The sequence below is a fragment of the Lates calcarifer genome, unplaced genomic scaffold, assembly GCF_001640805.2.
Source record: "Lates calcarifer isolate ASB-BC8 unplaced genomic scaffold, TLL_Latcal_v3 _unitig_1379_quiver_2528, whole genome shotgun sequence".
Taxonomy (NCBI): domain Eukaryota; kingdom Metazoa; phylum Chordata; class Actinopteri; family Centropomidae; genus Lates; species Lates calcarifer.
The window spans coordinates 163-21080 of record NW_026115482.1 but is presented as its reverse complement, the minus strand read 5'-3'; the positions used below and the strand labels follow the sequence as shown (position 1 = coordinate 21080).

The window sequence follows — 20918 nt, the reverse complement described above, 5'->3', positions numbered from 1 at the left end:
ATTAATAAAGCAAGATTTGATTCTTGTGAATTTATATGGTCCTAATAATGACGATCCAAACTTTTATAATAATGTATTTTTACAAATTTCATCTCTGCAGGGGGTCATAACAATTGGGGGTGACCCAAAACTTAACCGCTCTTCAGGCATAGACCTAGCCGGAAGGAACTTAACCTAATTGATATTTGGAGAATAAAAAACCCTACAAAGAAAGAGTACTCGTGTCATTCAGGCCACATGTGATACGTACAGTTGCATAGACTACTTTCTCGTGTCCAAATCGCTTGCTCCAGATTTCAACGATTGTATAAGAGTATTCTCATTTCCGATCATGCTTTGCTTCAGCTTAACTACTCAGGCTACAACTGCTGTCAAAGGAAAAAGACTCTGGTGCCTAAGGCCACAGTGGTTACATAATCCCAAATTCCTTGACTATGTTGGGCAAAATATTGCTGATTATTTCGAGTTAAATACAACAGAAACATCTGCCTCAGTAAGATGGGAGGCTTTCAAAGTTTTTATTAGGGGTCAAAAGATGGGATACACAAGAAATAAATTGAATAAACAATATCTAGAGATATTGGAGCTGGAAAGAGATATAAAGGAACTTGAATTGGAAGTAACTGATGACAATAGAAAAAGAACAGAATTAACAATCCTAAAAGTGAAGTACAATAGGTTATCCACCAATAATGCCCTGGCAGGATTGATTAGACTGAGGCAGACCTATTATGATCAGGGAGAGAAGGCAGGGAAATTACTTGCCTGGCACTTAAAAACTGAACAAAATGCCAAGAACTATCACAGAGCAATCTCTGTGATAGTTCTTGCATTTTGTTCAGTTTTTAAGTGCTTTAAGTGTCACTGCTAATGGAGATAATACATCAAACCCTCAAATAATTAATACACTTTTTGAATCATCACAGCAATACTCGTCGGAGTTTTCAGTTACTAATGAATTATTTCAAGATTTTTTGATCAGTTAATGCTCCCCTCAGTGAGGAAGCTAAAGCTCATTTAGATTCCCCTATTACATCAGCTGAAATATCTGAAGCAATTGACAAAATGAAAGGGGGAAAGGCTCCTGGCCCAGATGGGATACCTATTGACATCTATAAAACCTTTAAGAACAAGCTGCTATCTCCACTGTTAGATGTGTTTGTAGAAAGCTTCTGTGGTATATTTGATGATGATGATGTAAAGATGATGAAGAGAAGATCTCCACTGACACTGTCTTGCTTGCATATAGAAGTGTATTGCAAATAAGTTCAGCATCAAAACAAGCACTGCAGTAGCTTGTGAGAGAATCTGAGCCAATATGGATCTCTCCCCTAACAGCTCTTAACATCAATATATATATGTTAGTCGTCTTTACAATTTATAGCAAGACATCGGGCTCTCACTCAATGACCTCACTTTTCCAAGAAATGGAGAGAAGGGAGGAAAGGCCCTCTCCCTGTCCCTTATATGTATATGTTCATGGCTACTAACCTAAACATGAGCCCAAAGAAATAGAAAGACATACATGGAGCTTCAGGCATTCCAAAAGAGTAAAAACCATATATGGAACGTCAGACACTACACTTCAATTCTGGTAAACTACTAGACACTACATATTTCCACCCTTCGAGGCTAGAATAGTCTCGAAAAATAAAAGAATGAAACATACATATTTGCAATAATAGTATACATTCCTCCTACACATGCTTCCTAGAGCATAATTACAACTTTATGGAGTGTGAGAGCGAAAAACCTGTCAAGCAGCTATCTTTCCTGAAATATCCAAACAATTTAGACAGGAAAATTCTCTCACGGCCCCTCTGCCTCAGGCAACCACTTATAGTATTCCAGACCAATTAAAAGGAAAAAATTAATCATTAATGTAAAGCTATAACTTCAAGCAAATACATATGGAACCCTCAGAAAATAAAATCCAAACAATGTCCACTTTCAGGCTGGTTGACCCATCGCACCTTCCAGTGGACCTTTCCCTGCCTAGCCCCAATTTCCCTAGGCATCAAGAAAAAAAAGAAAACGTCTGAGGTCCCAGTGTATTTACCCAATAACAGAAAACATAATTCCTCAAAAAATTAAGACTAAGGAAATGTTATAAATTTATGTATTACTCCTTCAATAAAGAAAGCTAAAAAACGAAATCAAACTTTGTCACGGGTAGCAGTGTGGACACAGGCGCAGACACGAGGCAGAGGCAGAGTATACAAAAAACAAGGTCCTTTATTCAAGCGGGGTCGGTACACAGGTAGGCAGAAAGAGAAGGCAACAGTGCAAGAGGGCTAAGCTGAGGCAAGGTCAAAAATACAGGTAAGGGTCAAAAAAAACTATGGCTGTGAGAGAAAAGTTTTCTTACTAAAGGCTGGTAGGTCTGGCAGAGGCACAAGACGAACTGGCAGGGAGTGCAGGGAGACACAGACACTCCAAAGAAAGGTTTAATCGAAAGCAACTGGACTTAGTTATAGTTGCTTTCGATTAAACCTTTCTTTGGATAACTATGACCTGGATGAATGAGAATATTCACAGAATAGACACAGACACTAAATACACAGGAGCAGGGCAGACAATGAGACACAGGTGAATTACATTAGGGTAGGGTAGGTAATCACCAGGAGGAGGGAGCACAGAAGGAAGGGGAAGATAAGACACCTGAAACGAGAGGGAGGTCAGTGATTTCAAAATAAAACAGGAAATAATACAAACAACAGAACTACAAAATAAATAAATAAAAAACCCTGGCTCAGAGCTGACACCCTGACAGTACCCCCTCCTCAATGTGCGCCTCCTGGCGCACCTCCTGGCTTATCCGGGTGACGTCGGTGGAAGTCCCAGATGAGAGTGTCGTCCAGGATCCGGGACGTGGGTACCCAAGACCTCTCCTCAGGACCATATCCTAGCCAGTCAACAAAATACTGGTAGCCCCTGCCCTGTCGTCTGACATCCAGGAGTCTGTGGATGGTGTAGGCTGGCTGACCGTCGATGAGCCGTGGAGGTGGCACCGAGGGAGTCTGCAGGGGGCTGGTGACATGTGGCTTAAGCTGGCAGACGTGGAAGACTGGGTGGATTCTCATGGATCTGGGGAGCTGGAGCTTGACAGCTACTGGGTTGATTACTTTTAAGATCTCAAAGGGCCCGATGAATCTAGGGGACAGTTTCTTGGACTCTGTGCGGAGCTTGATGTTAGTGGTGGAGAGCCATACAGACTGACCCTCGGTGTAGGTGGGTGCCACAGAGCGGTGCTGGTCAGCCAGCCTCTTGTTGGTAGCAGACGAACGGAGCAGGGCAGCCCGGGCCTCCCTCCAGATGCGCCTGCACCCCCAGTAGCGGTGTTGCACCGACGGCACGGCTACCTCAGCCTCCTCTTCCAGGAACAAAAGGTGGTTGGTACCCTAGGGAACACTCAAATGGAGACATACCAGAGGCTGAGGAAGTGAGTGAATTGTGTGCATACTCCACCCAGGGTAGGTCAGTGCTCCAGGAGGATTGGCGGCGGGCGCAGACACAGCGGAGGGCGGCCTCCAGGTCCTGGTTGGTCCTCTTGGACTGGCCATTTGTCTGGGGGTGGAACCCTGAGGAGAGGCTGGCAGTGGTCCCAAACACTGAGCAGAAGGCCCGCCAGACCTGGGAGACGAACTGTGGTCCACGATCCAAAACAATGTCCTTTGGCAGTTCATGCAACCGGAACACGTTTGGTCATCAGTTGGGCTGTTTCAAAGGCTGAAGGAAGTTTAGTAAGCGCAATGAAGTGCGCAGCTTTGGAAAAGCGATCTACCACAATTAAAATTGCAGTCTTTCCCTTAGAGGGAGGCAAACCTGTAACAAAGTCCAGGGCGGTGTGGGACCATGGCCGACCTGGCACAGGGAGTAGCTGTAATTCTCCGGCCGGCAGCCTGCCCGCCACAAACTCCTTGGTGTCCTTGGCCATGCCAGGCCACCAGAAACGACGGCGAAGAAAAGATTCAGTCTGGCGGGCTCCAGGGTGGCAGGTAAGGTGAGTGGCATGGGCCCATTGAAGAACCTTTGTGCAGGTGGACCAGTTTGTCAGGGGGGCCCCCGCCTGGATCAGGCTCTTGAGCCTGGGCGTTCCAGATCTCCTCCGCAAGTTGCCAGGTGAGTGCACCGAGCACACAGGAGGGGAGTACAATGGTCTCAGCACCTGGCTGAGACTCTGCTGGCTCGAACTGTCTAGACAAGGCATCAGGCTTGATGTTCTTAGAGCCAGGGCGGTAGGAAATGGTAAACAGAAAATGACCAAAAAACAAGGCCCATCGCGCCTGCCTTGAGTTCAGCCGCTTTGCATTCTGGATGTAGGCCAGATTCTTGTGGTCTGTCCAGACTACAAAGGGCTGTGCAGCCCCCTCCAACCAGTGTCTCCACTCCTCGAGGGCTAACTTGATAGCCAGGAGTTCCTTATTGCCAACATCGTAATTTTGTTCCGCCGGTGTTAGCCGGCGAGAGAAAAATGCACAAGGGTGCAGCTTATTGTGGACCTCTGGGAAAGGATGGCCCCAACTCCAGAATCTGAGGCATCCACCTCAACAATGAACTGGTTGGAGGGGTCCGGCTGAACCAAAACAGGCACGGAGGTAAACAAAAGCTTCAGCCGGCGAAAAGCGGTTTCTGCTTCGGCTGACCAAACAAAAGAGAGGGGGGATGTGTGACCTATCAGCGGGGCTGCCACAACACTATAATTGCGGATGAAGCACCGCAGGAAATTGGCAAAGCCTAAGAATTGCTGGAGCTGTTTGCAGTTAACTGGGGTGGGCCAATCTAAGACAGCTCTCACCTTGGCTGGGTCAGGTCTCAACTCTCCCTCCGCCACAACAAAACCTAGAAGAGAAACAGAAGGGGAGTGAAAATCACATTTTTCAGCCTTGACAAAAAACCTGTTCTCCAGCAGCCGTTGGAGCACCAACCAAACATGCCGCCGATGCTCAGCGATGCTCCGGGAAAACACCAAGATATCGTCCAAGTATACAAATGTCAGGACTGAGCAGGTAGGACCCAAATGCACGACCACAGACACGGAACGTGAGATAGACCAGATGTTTATTGGCACCAGAGGAGAATCCAGGCAGAGGTACAAAAACAACAGGCAAAGGGCAGGTCAAACAACAAAAGATAAAGTCCAAAAAACCGGGAAGCACAAACAACAAGAGAATGCTAGGACGCTGGTACATGACACAAGGCAAACTGGCACCGGAGGTAGGAAAGGGGGGAGCTTAAATAGGGGACAGGTACCACCCCAAAAGGCGGGGCTGTTAATAAGGCCAGCAGCAGACAGGGGATGAGACAGGCTGTGACAACAAACACAAATCAGTGCAAAAAGTCACGTAATACATCATTAATCAGCCTCTGAAACACTGCAGGGGCGTTAGTTAGGCCAAAGGGCATGACCAAGTATTCAAAATGCCCCAGAGGAGTGTTAAAAGCTGTCTTCCATTCGTCCCCAGCACGAATGCGGACTAAATGGTAAGCATTTCTGAGGTCTAGTTTGGTAAAGACCCGGGCCCCCTGCAGTGCTTCAAAAGCCAAATTCATGAGTGGCAGCGGATATTTGTCCTTGACAGTAATGTCATTTACCCCATGATAGTCTATGCAGGGACGGAGGGTACCGTCCTTCTTGCCAACAAAAAAAAAAAAAAAAAAAAACCCACAGGTGAGGATGAGGGCCGAATTATGCCGGAGCTCAGGGAGTCAGAGATGTACTGCTCCATCGCCTCCCGTTAAGGGCCTGGCCTTGGGCAAAGTGGCCTCAGGCAGGAGGTCGATGGCGCAGTCATAGGGTTGATGGGGTGGCAAAGAAAGAGCTCCAGTCTTACTGAAAACTGCAGCTAGGTCGTGATATTCTGAGGGAACCTTGGATAGGTCGGGTGAGGGCGGCACCTCCGCAGAGCCAGAAGAGTCACCTGAGGGGACCTGAGCTGAGCGCAGGCAGGCGGCGTGACAGAGATCACTCCAGCCGGTGATCCAACTGGAGGGTCAATTGATGACGGGGTTATGCTGAGTTAACCAAGGATGACCGAGAACTACAGGATTGTGGGGCAAAGAAAACATGAAAAACCGGGAGTGCTCGTGATGGTTTCCCAAGGTAATAAGGTGTATGGGCTCAGAACGAAACGAGGCGACCATTAAGGGATGTGACCGGAATGGGCTGGGGAAGTGACTCGAGCTGGATACCTGCCTGCCTGGCCAGCTCAGCATCTAGTAAATTTTGCTCGGCCCCTGAATCTACCAGAGCCAACACCGGGAAAGATTCCACCTTAGAACAAACTACTGCCTCAAGGGTGAGGCAGGGACGAGAAGGAGTGGGCACCGGTTCCCTGCTCATCAAATTGCCCACGGTTATTGACGAGCGGGAGCATTTGGGTGCAACGGACACTCCCTTACCAGGTGACCCTTCTGACCACAGTAGAGATACTCACCCGACTGTATCCGCCGCTCCCGCTCAGCAGGTGTGAACCAGCTCCGACCTAGCGGCCTCAGCTCCTCGCCCCGGGTGGAGAAGTGCCTGTGGGAGAGGGAGAGGATAGATGAGTGGCAGAAGGGTCCCTGGGTTTAGTCCTCTGCCGAGGGACTGCGGGAGTGGCTCTGAGCCGCTCCATTTCTCTGTCAGAGTCTATTACCAATCTTAATAGTAAGAGTTATAAGCTCCTCGAGGGTTGGGGGTAGCTCCAAGGGAGCAAGCTGGTCCTTTAGTTGCTCCAAAAGACCATGAATAAAGGCATCGAATAAAGCGGCTGGATTCCACTCACTATTTGTGGCCAGTATTCTAAACTCTATGGCGTTGTCCGCCGCCCTACACCCTCCCTGTCTTAGTTCCATCAGGGACCGGGCTGCTTCCCTCCCCGGCCGGGTCTGCTGGAAGATCTGGACCAATGTGTCAGAGAAGGGCTGGAGTGAGTCGCAGATGGTGGAGTGGCGCGCCCACTCTGCCGTGGCCCAGGCCTCAGCCCGGCCGGAGAGTTGGGAGATGATGTAGGCCACCTTGGCCCGGTCCGTGGGGAAGCAGGCTGGCTGGAGCTCGAAATGTAACCCACACTGAGTCAGAAACGGGTAACAATTGCCCGAGTCACGGGGTCAAGGAGGCGAACCCAGATGGAGGTGGTGTAGGACTTGTAAGGACATCGGCCGGTGCTGGGTTGTGGGGTGGAGACACTGGAAGAAGCCGTTGTATCTGCTGGGCTAGCTGGCTCATCTGCTCGCAGAGCGAGGCCATCTGCTGCTCCATTCGACTGATGATATTGGCCATTCCCTGCTGCTGACAACCCAGCTGCTCAGCTTGCTGGCGGATAAATTTGCCCTGGTTAGTGAGGGCTGCTTGCACTGCCTCGCTATCTGCTGTGTCCATGTTTGGCCAGTTCGTAATGTCACGGGTAGCAGTGTGGACACAGGCGCAGACACGAGGCAGAAGCAGAGTATACAAAAAACAAGGTCCTTTATTCAAGCGGGGTCGGTACACAGGTAGGCAGAAAGAGAAGGCAACGGTACAAGAGGGCTAAGCTGAGGCAAGGTCAAAAATACAGGCAAGGGTCAAAAAAAACTATGGCTGCGAGAGAAAAGTTTCCTTACTAAAGGCTGGTAGGTCTGGCAGAGGCACAAGACGAACTGGCAGGGAGTGCAGCGAGACACAGACACTAAATACGCAGGAGCAGGGCAGACAATGAGACACAGGTGAATTACATTAGGGCGGTGTAGGTAATCACCAGGAGGAGGAAGCACAGAAGGAAGGGGAAGACAAGACACCTGAAACAAGAGGGAGGTCAGTGATTTCAAAATAAAACAGGAAATACAAACACAACAGAAGTACAAAATAAAAAAAAAACCCTGGCTCAGAGCTGACACCCTGACAAACTTATTATGTCTTACTAAGATTATCACCATCATATAAACATCCTCTATCAATATCACAGATTACAATTTAATAAAACAAAATCCAATACTATGTGAATATATATATATAAAAGAAAACATAAGAAAATGTCACACAACAGCTCCTCAGCGGCGTCAACTGTTGTATCAGTGATGTCTTGACTCTGGATATTGTATCACATCAGTATCCTTGATTTAGAGTCCTCCAATCCATTCTTACTGTCCATGTTTGAGTATCTGAATCCCCTCATAGTGGTTTTTTCCCCCAATATTGTTCTGGAAGAAAAGAAAACACCAACCAGTATCTTTTGCAAAACAACAGATGTACATTGAAATATCAAATACAGATAACCCTAAAAATAAATGTGAAATTCACAATATCATATCATTCCAAATTATAAATCACATTTTCTATTTCCCTCCTTTGACATATCGCTCTATAGTGAAAGACTAAAACAATATCAAAATTATAATAAGATTAAATATTCAAAATGGATATGTCTCCAACAGTTCACCTTCTATCACTACTTTTTCATCACCATCTGTGTCAATCCCCTGTAACAATGGCATCTGAACTTGTTCTCCAGGCATTACAACTCCAACCCATCTCAATATCATAGCCTTCACAAAGGTCAACAACAACGTACAAAACAAAACATCACACTCAACGATAAAAGAACTGCCACCAAAATCTGGACTAACACTGCTCCCACCGGTCCTAATTTCTCCTGCAACCAAGCATTCGCAGACCATCCAGCTCCTTCTGATGGACCAAACGCATCTCTTATACGCTTCAATGCCTCTGTGATGCTAGTCATATTATCAGAAGTATCAGGAATCAAAGTATAGCAGGCATCCCCAGTTAAATTCAAAGCCACACATAGGCCACCTTTGGCCAAAATATAATCTAAAGCCATGTCATGTTTCAGCAACATCAATCTGTGACTCCTCTGGGTATTTGACAAGTAGTTAAAACCCCTGATGGTTTCATTTGCAAAGCCCTGTAGGGTATAGGTAATATTATCAATATGATCTGCCAAAAATACCACACCATACCATGGAAATAATGCTTTGCCCCACTTCTCACCTAAACTTATCCTCCAATGGTTAAACAAATTCACTGACAAAGCCATCATTGTATCTCCTGCTGATTGCTGCTGATACAACAGCCACGATAATGCAGAAGATTGACAAACAGTGGTTAACAGCTCTGGCACCGTTTCTAAAATTGAAGGCCATGTGTCTGGTGCTGGAATCTTCACTATACATGAGCAATTCAATTTCTTGACCGATCTTACAGAATGAGTTACCTGCTGGAACCATAGGTTCCTGCCTGCCCATGAATCTGCAATTCGTAGTCTCGAAGAATCAAAACCATATGCTTTCCACTTAATCTCTCTCTTCTGTAATGCACGATATTGATCAGTCATGTCATCTGGTGTCCAATCAAAATCAAAAAACTCATTCCTCATTGGAAAAGTTCTCTGATCTGTCACAGATAAACCTACATCATTCTCCTCCACCGTCTGTTCCTCTTATTTCATTACTACTGTTTACACTAGGCTTTGTCTTAAATGTAGGGTTCTGAGTTACATTTACCACCTCTCTAAATTTCAAAAATATATCAGGTGCCTGTGTCACATTTATAGGTTTCATAGATGTCAAAAATGTTGTCGCTAGTGTAATATTTGTCCCCTTCGAAGTCATTTCTAAAGTAGTAGCCTGGGTTGATACATTAACACCCTTAGTCGTTTCCTGAGCTAGAGAAGCAACTTTCATCTGTATACTATTTACCCTTGGAGTAGTTACCATGGTGGATTCTTCCTGAACCCCTCTAACAACCAGGGAAACTCCAACAGGATTCAGGTCTTTTATCAAAAGTATTACCTCACAAGTTATATAACCTTCTATCCAATAATTTTGAAATGGAACAAATTTAAACTCTGACTCCAAATAAGTACACGTGTATTCCCCTTGATCTTCCCAAGTAACAATACGCAAAATAAGTGAACAATCACCCACAACTTTTAACCACATCATATCATTATACAACAAACACTTCCTTTGATCCCGAGGCACAATATCAACTTCAGGTCCTGCCAACAACGCATCTTCACCACGACTATTTTTCCACTTAGGAGGATTAGTACCACCAACATTTCATCTCCCACACTGACAAGGAAGGTGGGCTACTCTTCCTAAATTAACCCTAACCACAATCTACAACAAGGAGTTGGCATCACAGAGATCATCTGAGGTGACACTGTAGTTAAATGTGATACATTTATACCTTTGGTAACCTTTAACACTGAAAGGGTAGATATACTTTCCATTTTTCCAACTTTCGGCTGGAGAGTTGATGCCATTGTTATCAATTCTTTTGTTTCCTCTACAACTTGAGGAAACTCCATATTCTTACTGTCATCTATCACCTCTAGAGTCACTATACTAACTCTAAGTCCCTCACTCTCAAACCTCGGATCATAAAAAGAACACCTATAATCACCTTGATCATCCTGTTGGGGCCTATATACATAGAGACTACAATCTCCTTCAGTCTTCAGCCGTTTTTTATCGTTAAGTAACACATACTTCCTTAATGTTGATGTCCTTGACAGATTTAAAACCCTGCCATAGTTATGCTCCCATTGGACTCAAAATTCTCCTTCACCACTATTTTCTCCCGTACACTGGCATGGGAGCTGAACTGACTTCCCTGAGGTCACTTTGACCCTAGTCCTGGTAACGTTTTGGTTTGACTCTTTTCCGAACTGGTCTTGGACTCCTTCGTCGAACTGAATCTCCAAATTCTCCTGTATTCGAGGCAGATGGCTGCCCACCCTGAGTCCGGTTCTGCTCGAGGTTTCTGCCTCTTAAAAGGAAGTTTTTCCTTGCCACTGTCGCCTGGTGCTTGCTCATGGTGGGATTTGTTGGGTCTCTCTCTGTAAATACCTATTTTAAAGAGTATGGTCTAGATCTGTTCTATATGAAAAGTGCCCTGAGATGACTTTTGTTGTGATATGGCGCTATATAAATAAAATTGAATTGTATTGAATATTGGAGTCACAGCCCTTTGCAACCTTTGATGCTTCACACTCCACTGAAACTGACTCTGCTGTTTCTGGGACATATTTAAAATCAATGTCAACAAACTTTCTTTCCTGTCCATTAACTGCAGAGTCACCTCCGGCATCATCAATAATGTGCACATGATCATCAACGTTGTCCCCAACATGGACAATTTCCCCTTCTGGGTTTTGAATCTGGAGATTTTCATGCATTTCTTCTGCATGTTCTCCCACATATTCCTCCCATTCTCTTGAGCCTCCAACATCTCAGCTCTGAGAGTGTGGCGCCTCTTCTCTTGGCGCTTTAACACAATGTGATAAATGATACCAAGTTGGTGACCCTTTAATCTGGACCGCAGTTCCAGTACTGCGAACAACTTCAAATGGTCCTTCACGGTGTTCGTTGTACCACTTCCTCCTGAACACCTTCACGAACACCTTATGTCCAGGTTGCACTGTGCTCCTCTTTTGCTTATCGAGCCTCTCCTGCACCGCCTCTTTTCTTTGCCTGTCAGAAACATATGTGGATATTCTTTCATGCAGATTAGCCATATATGTAACATACGCTCGCATTTCATCTTCCAAAAGGGATAAACTTGGACCCTTTCCACTTATACGCAAACAAGGCATTGGCATCTGTCTTCCCGTAACCAACTCATGAGGTGTCATATGCAAATCACGCAGCTCACTCGAGTGACACACCATTAATGCCAACGGAAGTGCTGCTAGCCAATTTAAACCCGTGTGCTGACAAATTTTAACAATGCGGTTCTTCACAATGGCATTTATTTTTTCACAAATCCCTTGGCTTTGTGGATGATAGACTGCTCCAAGACGTTGTTTAATTCCTAATTTTTATAAAATCAATTTCACCATCTTATCCACGAACTTTTTCCCATTATCTGAGGATATCCGATCTGGAAGTCCCCACCTGCTTATGACCTCTCTACACAATAACTTGGCAACGGACTGAGCATCCTTCCTCTTGATTGGACAGGCTTCTGGCCATCGCGAAAATCTGTCCACAACTACTAACATGTATCTCTTTCCTTCAACTGGTTTTATCATGTCAACAAAGTCCACAACCAACTCACGCATAGGACCCCTTGCTGTTGGAATATAACCAGGAGGAACCATCACACCCCTTCGAACATTATTTTTCAGACAGATTGTACCTGCCGATGATATAATCAATCTGTTCAAGCAAGCATGGTGCCCAAAAACCATATTCCTTTGTGATCTTTCTCCTAACTTCCCCCCTTGCAACATGAGCTAATCCATGTGCTTCCTGAATCATCAACCCTAACAGGTCTGGGGGTGCAATTATCAGCCCCTCATGATTTCTCCAAAGACCAGTAGAATCTCAAGTGGTACCTCTGTCTAGCCATAACTGTTTATCAATTTCTGGTGCAGCTTCCTGCATTGAAATCACATCCCTAAGCATGATTTTATCTTCCAGATCCATTCATTAGTGACCAGAAAAACTTTACCCAATTTGTCTGCTCCCGTGACTGCTTTCGCAGCCTCATCAGCTGCTTTATTCCCTTGTGTGACTTTTGACACATCCTTTTTATGTGCCGCACATTTAGCTATCGCTATCTCTTTAGGCTTCATCATAGCATGCAACAGTTTCATTATTTGAGTGTGATGCTGTATCAGAGAACCATCCGTCTTCTTAAACCCTCGGCTCTTCCACACTGACCCAAACAAGTGACACACATTATGTTCATACGCAGAATCGGTATATATTGTCACTCGTTTGCCTTCCGCCAACAAACACACTTCAGTCAACCCCACAAGTTCAGCAAGCTGAGCAGATGCAGGCTGTGGTACTACTTCAGCCTTCTCTACAACAAATCCACTTCCTTGGGCTTTTACTACTGCATAGCCAGCAGCATAGCACTTAATTTATCTCCCACACGATAACAGGATCCATCAGTCCAATACTCCAGGTCCGCCTCACACAATTCTCTTGCAAATCTGATCTAAGCTTTGAATATTTCTCTGCTTCTTGAACACAATCATGCGGTTCACCATCCTCTGGAGTTGGCAAATTCTCAGCTGGATTCACTGTTACACACCTCGCTAGGGTGACATCTTCCTGCTCTGAGAGCCTATGATAGTCTCTGAGCCTAGGCATAGTTAATGTGTATTTACCATAGTTCAGAAGGTTTCTGAGGCTATGATGAGTAAGAATGGTCACCAGATAACCCATTGTGATAGATGATGCCTTATCGTACATCAAAAAAACTCCCACCATTGCTCTGTAACACAGTGGAAAGCCCAGTTCTACCTCTGAGTAAGCAGTAGAATAGTAAGAAATAGGCTGGGGACTTGTTCCTGTACCTGTTGGCTGACAAAGAACTGCACATGCATATTTACCTCCAGTAGAAGTGGACACATACAACAAAAAATTCTTAGAATAGTTTGGAAGCGCTAATGCTGGAGCCTCCTGTAACCTCTGTTTAATTGTCTCAAACGCCAAAAGACCATCTGATGTCCAGGTAAGACTACAATGAAGTTGAGCATTCCCAGTATCTTTAATCATAGCTCTCAAAGGCCCTGTTAAACTAGCATAATCCTCAATCCAAGCTGAGGAATAACCAGCAATACCAAGAAATGTCATCATCTCTCTAACTGTTCTGGGTTTTGGAGCCTTACGAATAGCCTCTAACTGACTGTCAGAAATACTTCTGTGTCCCTGCGTTATTGTCTGACCCAAATAAACTACTTTCTCCTGACAATACTGCAGTTTCTTCTGAGACCTTATGTCCCTTTTCTGCCAATATCTGTAACAATTTGATTGAGTCCCTATGACATGTTTCCTCATCTGATGAACAAATGATAATGTCATCCACATATTGAACAACAGTACTTTGTAATACCTCATCTATTCCTGCCAAATCATCCTCAATACAAAGATATGAGGACTATGTTTGAATCCTGTCCGTTTTTCCACTGCACCAGCAATCACCATCTGTGGTGTCGTCGGAATAAATCCTAAATTCTCAGAGTAAAGTAGATGTTAAAATAGTGTCAGCTCTGAAACAAAATGTCATAGACGATGGCCTCCAGGTTATGTCCAAAAAAGGGGGTGGGAGGGAAGGAGCAACATGGTATCGACCCGCAGCTGCCCATAATGCATTGCAAGTCACAAAAACATGATGACGCAGGCTTTTTAATCACGGCACTGTCTCCAAAGTCAAGTTGACATACATTACTAATTCAGCTGGACCTGGATTTTCAATTTAGCATTTATTTTGTAATTGAGATGTTTTTAACAAGTAATTTCATGTCATTATAACAACCTCAGTAATCATTTGTCCTACTGACATAGGATAATATGTTAAGATAACAAACAGTCAAAATCACATTTTACAGTGTATCAGTATCGGCCCTGAAAAAACCATATTGGTCTATCACTAGTTTTTACTTCCGGTCTCTGTCTTCTTCCTTTTTTCAGCCCCACCTGTGTCCTGTTAGTAATGATCCCTTCTATGTATATATAGTCCTGCCTTTCCCCTGTTCTTTGGGTCTGGTCTTGTGCATCTTTCAGCTATCAGGCTCCTTTACTGTGGAAGCTTCTCCCAGTTTGGGTCCAGGAGGCAGAAACAAGCTCTGTACTTTTAGCGTAGGCTTCAAACTTTACTCTTTGATAAAGCTCATAGGTAGGGCTGGCTCAGGTCTGAACTCCCCTAGTTATACTGCTATTGAAGAACATGATGAAGAAGACAGCCTTTATTTTAATTATATTAAAATAGTAGTCTAATAAATTTGGAGTGCTACTCCCATATGGTGCCACAAAGTTAAAAAAGACTTTTGAAAATAGTGAAGAAAATAATCTCACATACATTCTATAAAAACCCAAAGTCTAATTTAGATAAATAATAAAATAAATAGATAAAAATGCAGGTGTCTTGAAAAGATTAACTCCAGCAGATGCACAAGTAAAGCACATTGCACATCGTAAGTGTTATGCATGTTTGAGTTGGTTTAAAGTACAGATTGCCCAGGGGAAGACACTGTTCCTAAGTCTGTTTGTTTGTGTTTTGAGTGTCCCGTAACACCTGCCAGAGGGCAGCAGGTCAAAGATGTCCAGGGTGTGGACAGTTTTATGATGTTTGAAGCTCTGAAAAGGTAGCAGGCATTGGCTATGTCCTCCAGGGAGGGGAGAGGACAGCCAGTGATTTTTTTGTGCTGTACCAATGACCTCTGAAAAATAGTTTATTATTCTTGATAGAAGGGACACTTGATGGACACCATGATCTTAGAAATGAAGCTGTTGACAGCCAGCACTCCCCGCAGGATTCTCCACTGCAGATCACCTAATATCCTGTTTAACAGTGGTTCATAAAACAACCTCAGCACCACTTTATCTTCCTTTACCTGAAAGCTGCTACTATTTCTGTAACAGACCAGCAGAGAGCTCTATACATTTTATACTGTGTCAGAAAGTTGATGCAACCAAATTATTAATGATCAGGATTCCTTCTATGTTATGAGCAGTAACAGACACCTCCACTTTCAACCTCTCATCCACTTCAGATAGATAGGGGAGGAGGGTGAGAGGAGATACACACACACACACATAGCTACACACACACAGAGAGAGAGAGAGAGAGAGAGAGAGAGTTGCATTTGTGCATATGTGAAAATATTGAGGAAGTTAGCAGCACACCACAGTTGAAACAAGCTAACACAGGGACGGAAATAATAACGGACACAACCAGCATCCAAACATGCAACCACCACCCAGGAAGGTAAGATAGTGCTGAGTCTCATGTAGATATTAATATGATGAGTTCTTACTGCTGACACACGCTGTGTCTCCACTACCCCACTACTTTCATTTTTGTTCCTCCAGCCCACCTTCATTTAAAGGTAATATTTTTTAAATTCTGTGTGAAGGCTGTTTCAGTGACAACAGTGATACTACAATAAGTGCATTTAACAAATATTTGAAATATTTCATGTTGGTATAATAGATACATTTTCTTGATGCCATGTGAAGGTGAAAGCATCTGCTTGCAAGTACCGAAAATGTATATTCCCAACTGAGTACAGTACATGTACCAAATAAAAATAAATATGTTTTCTAAATAAATGTACTGCATAAGATTTTATATTGTAAGGTATGTGAAACATTACATTTTGTACTCCAGTCAGAATTGGAGTTAATATCATTCCCTCAAGATCCAACATTGTCTCAGTTTTTCTGCAGTTCATAACTCGTGACTGGGACAGCTGTCTCTGTCAGCTAATGAAGCCATCAGGAAACAGCTATTATAAACGTATGCACACTGTGGTTTCTTTATTTTGATCTATCTTTGTTCATCTTTGAAGATATGTCTTTTTAAATGCTACATTTGTGTGTGTGTGTGTGTGTGTGTGTGTGCGCACGCGTGTGCATGTGCATGTGTGTGCAGGTAAAGGAGAGCCAGCAGGTGAAACTGGTGTTTTCAGAGCAGCTAAGTAAACTGCAGACCAAACAACATCAAGACACCGAACTGCTGGAAGAGATCAGGTACAGTACTGTCTGTGACTCACCAGACTGGATATCAGTATGAAATTCTCCCTTTGGATTCTATGAGACAGATAGAGGTAGACAAAAGGATCAGTACAGAAATACAGAATTAAACCGTTTTAAAAGACAGGTCTGTTGATGTTATGTGTTGTTGTTGTGTTTTTATTTGTGTTCCCTAAGGTCCTTCAGTAAGCATCGAGCAGCTATAGAAAAGGAGTATGGTCAGGTGAGTAAACCCAAGCTATTCTAGTCCACTATTAGTTCTGTTTCTGGTACCTCTGAGTTTTTACTGGAAATGCTTTTCATTTATTGATTTGAGGTCCCATATCAGTACCTGAGTGCTGTTTTTGTAATTGTCTCCTGTGACTTGTGTGTGTCCAGTATGTGTGTCTGTATGTTTCAACACACTGTCATGCCATCTTAACTAGGTTCCCTTAAGCGAGGTACACACCAAAAAATAATATCAGCCCACACCAATTATCAGCCCAAATCCCCCCTCCCAATCAAAGTCAGCAAAGGCCTGATTATCTGATGGTTCTAACCAATTATCTTGCCAGATTCTCCTCTTGTGTTTTCATTGCAAACCACACACTATAGGAACAAAACTGTGAAATCTGCAGTTATTTGTCATCATGTGTGTGGTCTCTCACATTTTCTAAATCAGGTTAAAAAAATCTTTTAGTGTGTGCCGGGCTTTACTCTCTCACTAGATGTTCCAAGTTTCTACCTTTTTAAGCAAAGTCCTAGTTTATGTGTTTTTACACCATGGTGAAGAATGTGTCACATATATGCGTGTGAGACATGTGATGAGTGTGTGTGTGTGTGAGAGAGAGAGAGAGGGAGAGAAACAGAGAGAGAGAGAGGATTGTGCTGTTTCCTTTAGTATCCAGTAGCTATTTTCATTTGGCATTATCCACAGAGTTGTGAAAATGTCTGACACTTGATTTGTTAGCAGCAGACAGAGTTGCTTGGGGCCAATCGTTTTTATAAGATATCCGAGTGTTTTGAAACCAGTCTATAGCCATGCTAGTGATTTCTACAGCTGTGTTGTGCGCAAAATTCTGATGTCATGCTGACATGCTCACAATGACACTGCTAATGTTTGCTAGCTGAGTTAACATGGAAGTACAGCTGATGAAGGCTGAGGGAAACAGTGGCTTAGGCAGAAATTGTATTTTGGGTGGGCCAGTACAAAATTGGATGGGCTCCCCAATTATGGGGGAGCTAAGGGAGAGCCGAGCTCCCCTGAAAGCCTATTTTGAGACATTTAGGGGGAGCTCTGAAATATTGTCCGTTTTTGTGTCACAGGTTACAGACTTTGATTTTCTGTACGAGGTTCCTGAAATAAATATTTCAGGAAATTCTGGTTGGTGGTTCAAAATGACAGCTGCCTCTGTCCAGTGTTGAGCCACAAATGCAGCTCACTGTCCTGTTTGTGATGAGCAGCTAACTGTCATACTGTTAATTAAGGATTGGACAAGGCCATTTAAGGGAGGGACTTAGCGAAGGGTCAATTATGTTCCTAAGGCTTTCTTTTCAGCAGTTCTAATCAGTTTTAATCAGATGGCAAATAAACACTAATAACAATAAGACAATTTTAGATTTACCTCTTATATGAGTTTTCATTTTAAAAAGTTTATTTCACTCAAACGTGGATGAGCGGGCCAGTGCCGCCACCAGTGCCGCCCCCCAGTCACTGGCCTGCCCAGACCCATTACTGGCTACGTGTCTGGATGGAAATGTCACGTTTTGGTACTTTGTCATAAAGAAAAATCTTAGACAAATAGAATTTATTTAATTTCCTTGAGGGAGTCATCCCAAAGGGATCATAAAGTCAAATCTAAGTCTAAGTCTATTTTGACCTGATGATAGTACATAGCTACAAAAATGTATAACATCATGTTAAGGCAAAAACAGAGTTAACAATAGGAATTCAAGAAATTAACAGAGAATGATAATGGAAACATTATCCTTAAAGAGCAACTTGCAGGTTAAATTTTTAAAGAATTGATACTAAATGTTGTCTGAAATGACCACTTAATTCAAGAGTTTATATGCTTTACAAGACATGAAGGTAAAAATTCAGAGGAAAATGTGTCTGTTTTCAGCTAAGTTCCTAGAAAAATCGACTCAACATCGACTCTATACATTGTGTAGCAGTGGGTTTGTGGGTGAGTTTGAGCAGTCATGTGGTGTTTTTTCAATAGTTTTACAGGTGTAATATCCATGTCTGATCTTGCAGACTTACTGTATGTGGTGCAGGCTGCACAAATTCCAGCCGTTCAGGACATTACAGTCACAGACTGGAAAAGAAACAGTGCTAGGTTTCGTGCTCAAGTGCGTTTTTGTGCAGGTGGGGAGACTTCACTGCTGCATCTGTGACTAAGAACATGGTCGTGGTGCAACTCTCATTTCAGACAGGATGATTGTTTCCGGCAATGTAATAAAGATGGGATGTAGTGCCAGAACCGTGTGAGACTTGTTGCTGGAGTGGTTCCTGCGATCTACTCAGATGCGTCGCCAGGCCACTGTTCGCAGCTTCTGGTTTTGCTGTCAGCAGCAGCAATCCTCACGGACCCTCTGCTCAATGAAAATATGAGCAGAGTCCTGTTTTCTAATGGTTGCTAACTTCCAAAATTAGCCAGCATCGTGATTTCAAAAACAAGCAAGCATGTGTGAAGTGTCAATCTGTAGTCAGTATGGCCTGTACTTGTTTTGATATTTCCTGATATGTGATAGTAAACTTTATAATGTTGTGATGTGGACGCAGCATTAGCCATTGTTAGGTGTCGTTAGCTAATGCTGTTCACTCATCAAGACACCTGCCCAGTCCTCCACTTGTTCTCCTCATAGCATTACTCCACCTCACTCCTGTGGCTGTTATTTCTCCTGATTCTGGTCTGTTCCTGGTCTCTTGGACACTGAGCAGGCTCATAATTATTACAGCTGTGGTCCGTCATATGAATACAAATATATATTTTTCAACCTCTCCAGTTCCTACATCATTTCCCCACACATTGATTCACTGTGGTCTCCACCCTGCAAGTTGCTCTATAACAAAACATGAGTGGTCATTTAACATAGCTCAGTGTAAGTTTAACAACAAAAGGTACTCCATGTTAGTACATCATCTCAAGCTAAATGTAGACATTTTATGAAATGTTATGTTCTTACACTGTGTGCAAGCAAATGATAGTTAGGGAATGCACCAATTGAGGCCGACCTGTTAAAGCATGTTGTGTTGTCCTTACACTACATTTTACTGTCTTTTCTTTGGGTTGTGATGTGGTAAACTGCATTTTCAGGCTCTTCAGAGGTTAGCTGTTCAGTACCAGAAGAGAGATTGGCAAAGAGGAAATACAGATGCTATCACTTCTGGTAACTCCACACACACATGCACACAGCCGACTCGCCAGCTGTTTTCTGTTTCATTTTTTGGTAGGGTGATTTTATTTTACACAGCCAGTCACTAGACTGCTGGTTCTGGTTGCTCTTATGTTATTGTCAGTCAGTGGAAGGTTGCACTAGCCCAAGGTTGTAATTTAAACATGTTTGTAAAGAGCAATGGTTGGTTGTGTTAATGTAAATATGACATTTCGCTTTCAGGAGATGAGGTTTGATAGTGTGTCATATTCCAACTCTTTGACACTGAGTGAATTTGTCCTATGTTTGGGCACCTTGGAGGACAGTCAAAGCTCAGCAATTGCATCTTATTGAGGAAATAAACAGTTGAGAAGGTTGTGTTTAAAAAGCTAACCAAATAAAATAACAAATAAGCAAACACACTAACATAACCTAAATACCTTTATTGATGTTGCCGACCAATACTATAACACAGTAGCCACAGCAAAATCTTTTGTCTCAATGTTGGCAATTTGACACATGTGACTGTTAACACAAGAAAGAAGCTCACACAAATATCTGGCCTGTTATAAAAACAATCAACACAACGTCAGGAGCATAAGAGGGCAACAGGAGCACTTTAGCCAGCTAACAGCAGGCAGGTATAAAGTCCATGATGATTCTGAGTTGATTCAGGTATCCCAACAAGTTAGTCATCCAGTCAGTGGTTTGTGTTAATAATAAGATCATGTGAGAAAAAAATGGGATAGGACCTGTTGCAAGTTGCATTTGTAGCTAGCTAGAAAATGTTACCAAGGCATTTTAAAAACTCTTACATTCATTAAATATGTCTGAATTTTCTATTAAAGGATCTTTTTACTGATAAATTTACAGGTGAGTAATATGCAATGTGGTCCTCAGTATTAACTATACAGATGGAGGTATACAAACAGTATCTGCAGAAATATGACAAATATGCTAATGTGCAATGTTAGATTTCACTCATACGAACAGATGTAAATTTTTACAAGTCTTTTATCACAGAGCTATGACAGACCAAGTGGAATAGAATAAACTGTAATGACATTTGGTTTTGGCAT

General features: G+C 43.3%; 1 protein-coding gene across 1 annotated transcript; it reads left to right on the top strand.

Annotated features, from left to right (window-relative positions):
• Positions 1-15573: 15573 nt before the first annotated feature.
• Positions 15574-19854, top strand: LOC108888569 (F-BAR and double SH3 domains protein 1; the record flags this gene model as incomplete). Its single annotated transcript, XM_051067276.1, has 4 exons — positions 15574-15712; positions 16379-16476; positions 16657-16702; positions 19782-19854. Coding segments are annotated over exons 1-4 (238 nt in total), but the record flags the coding sequence as incomplete, so codon positions are not given.
• Between the last annotated feature and the right edge of the window lie 1064 nt (positions 19855-20918).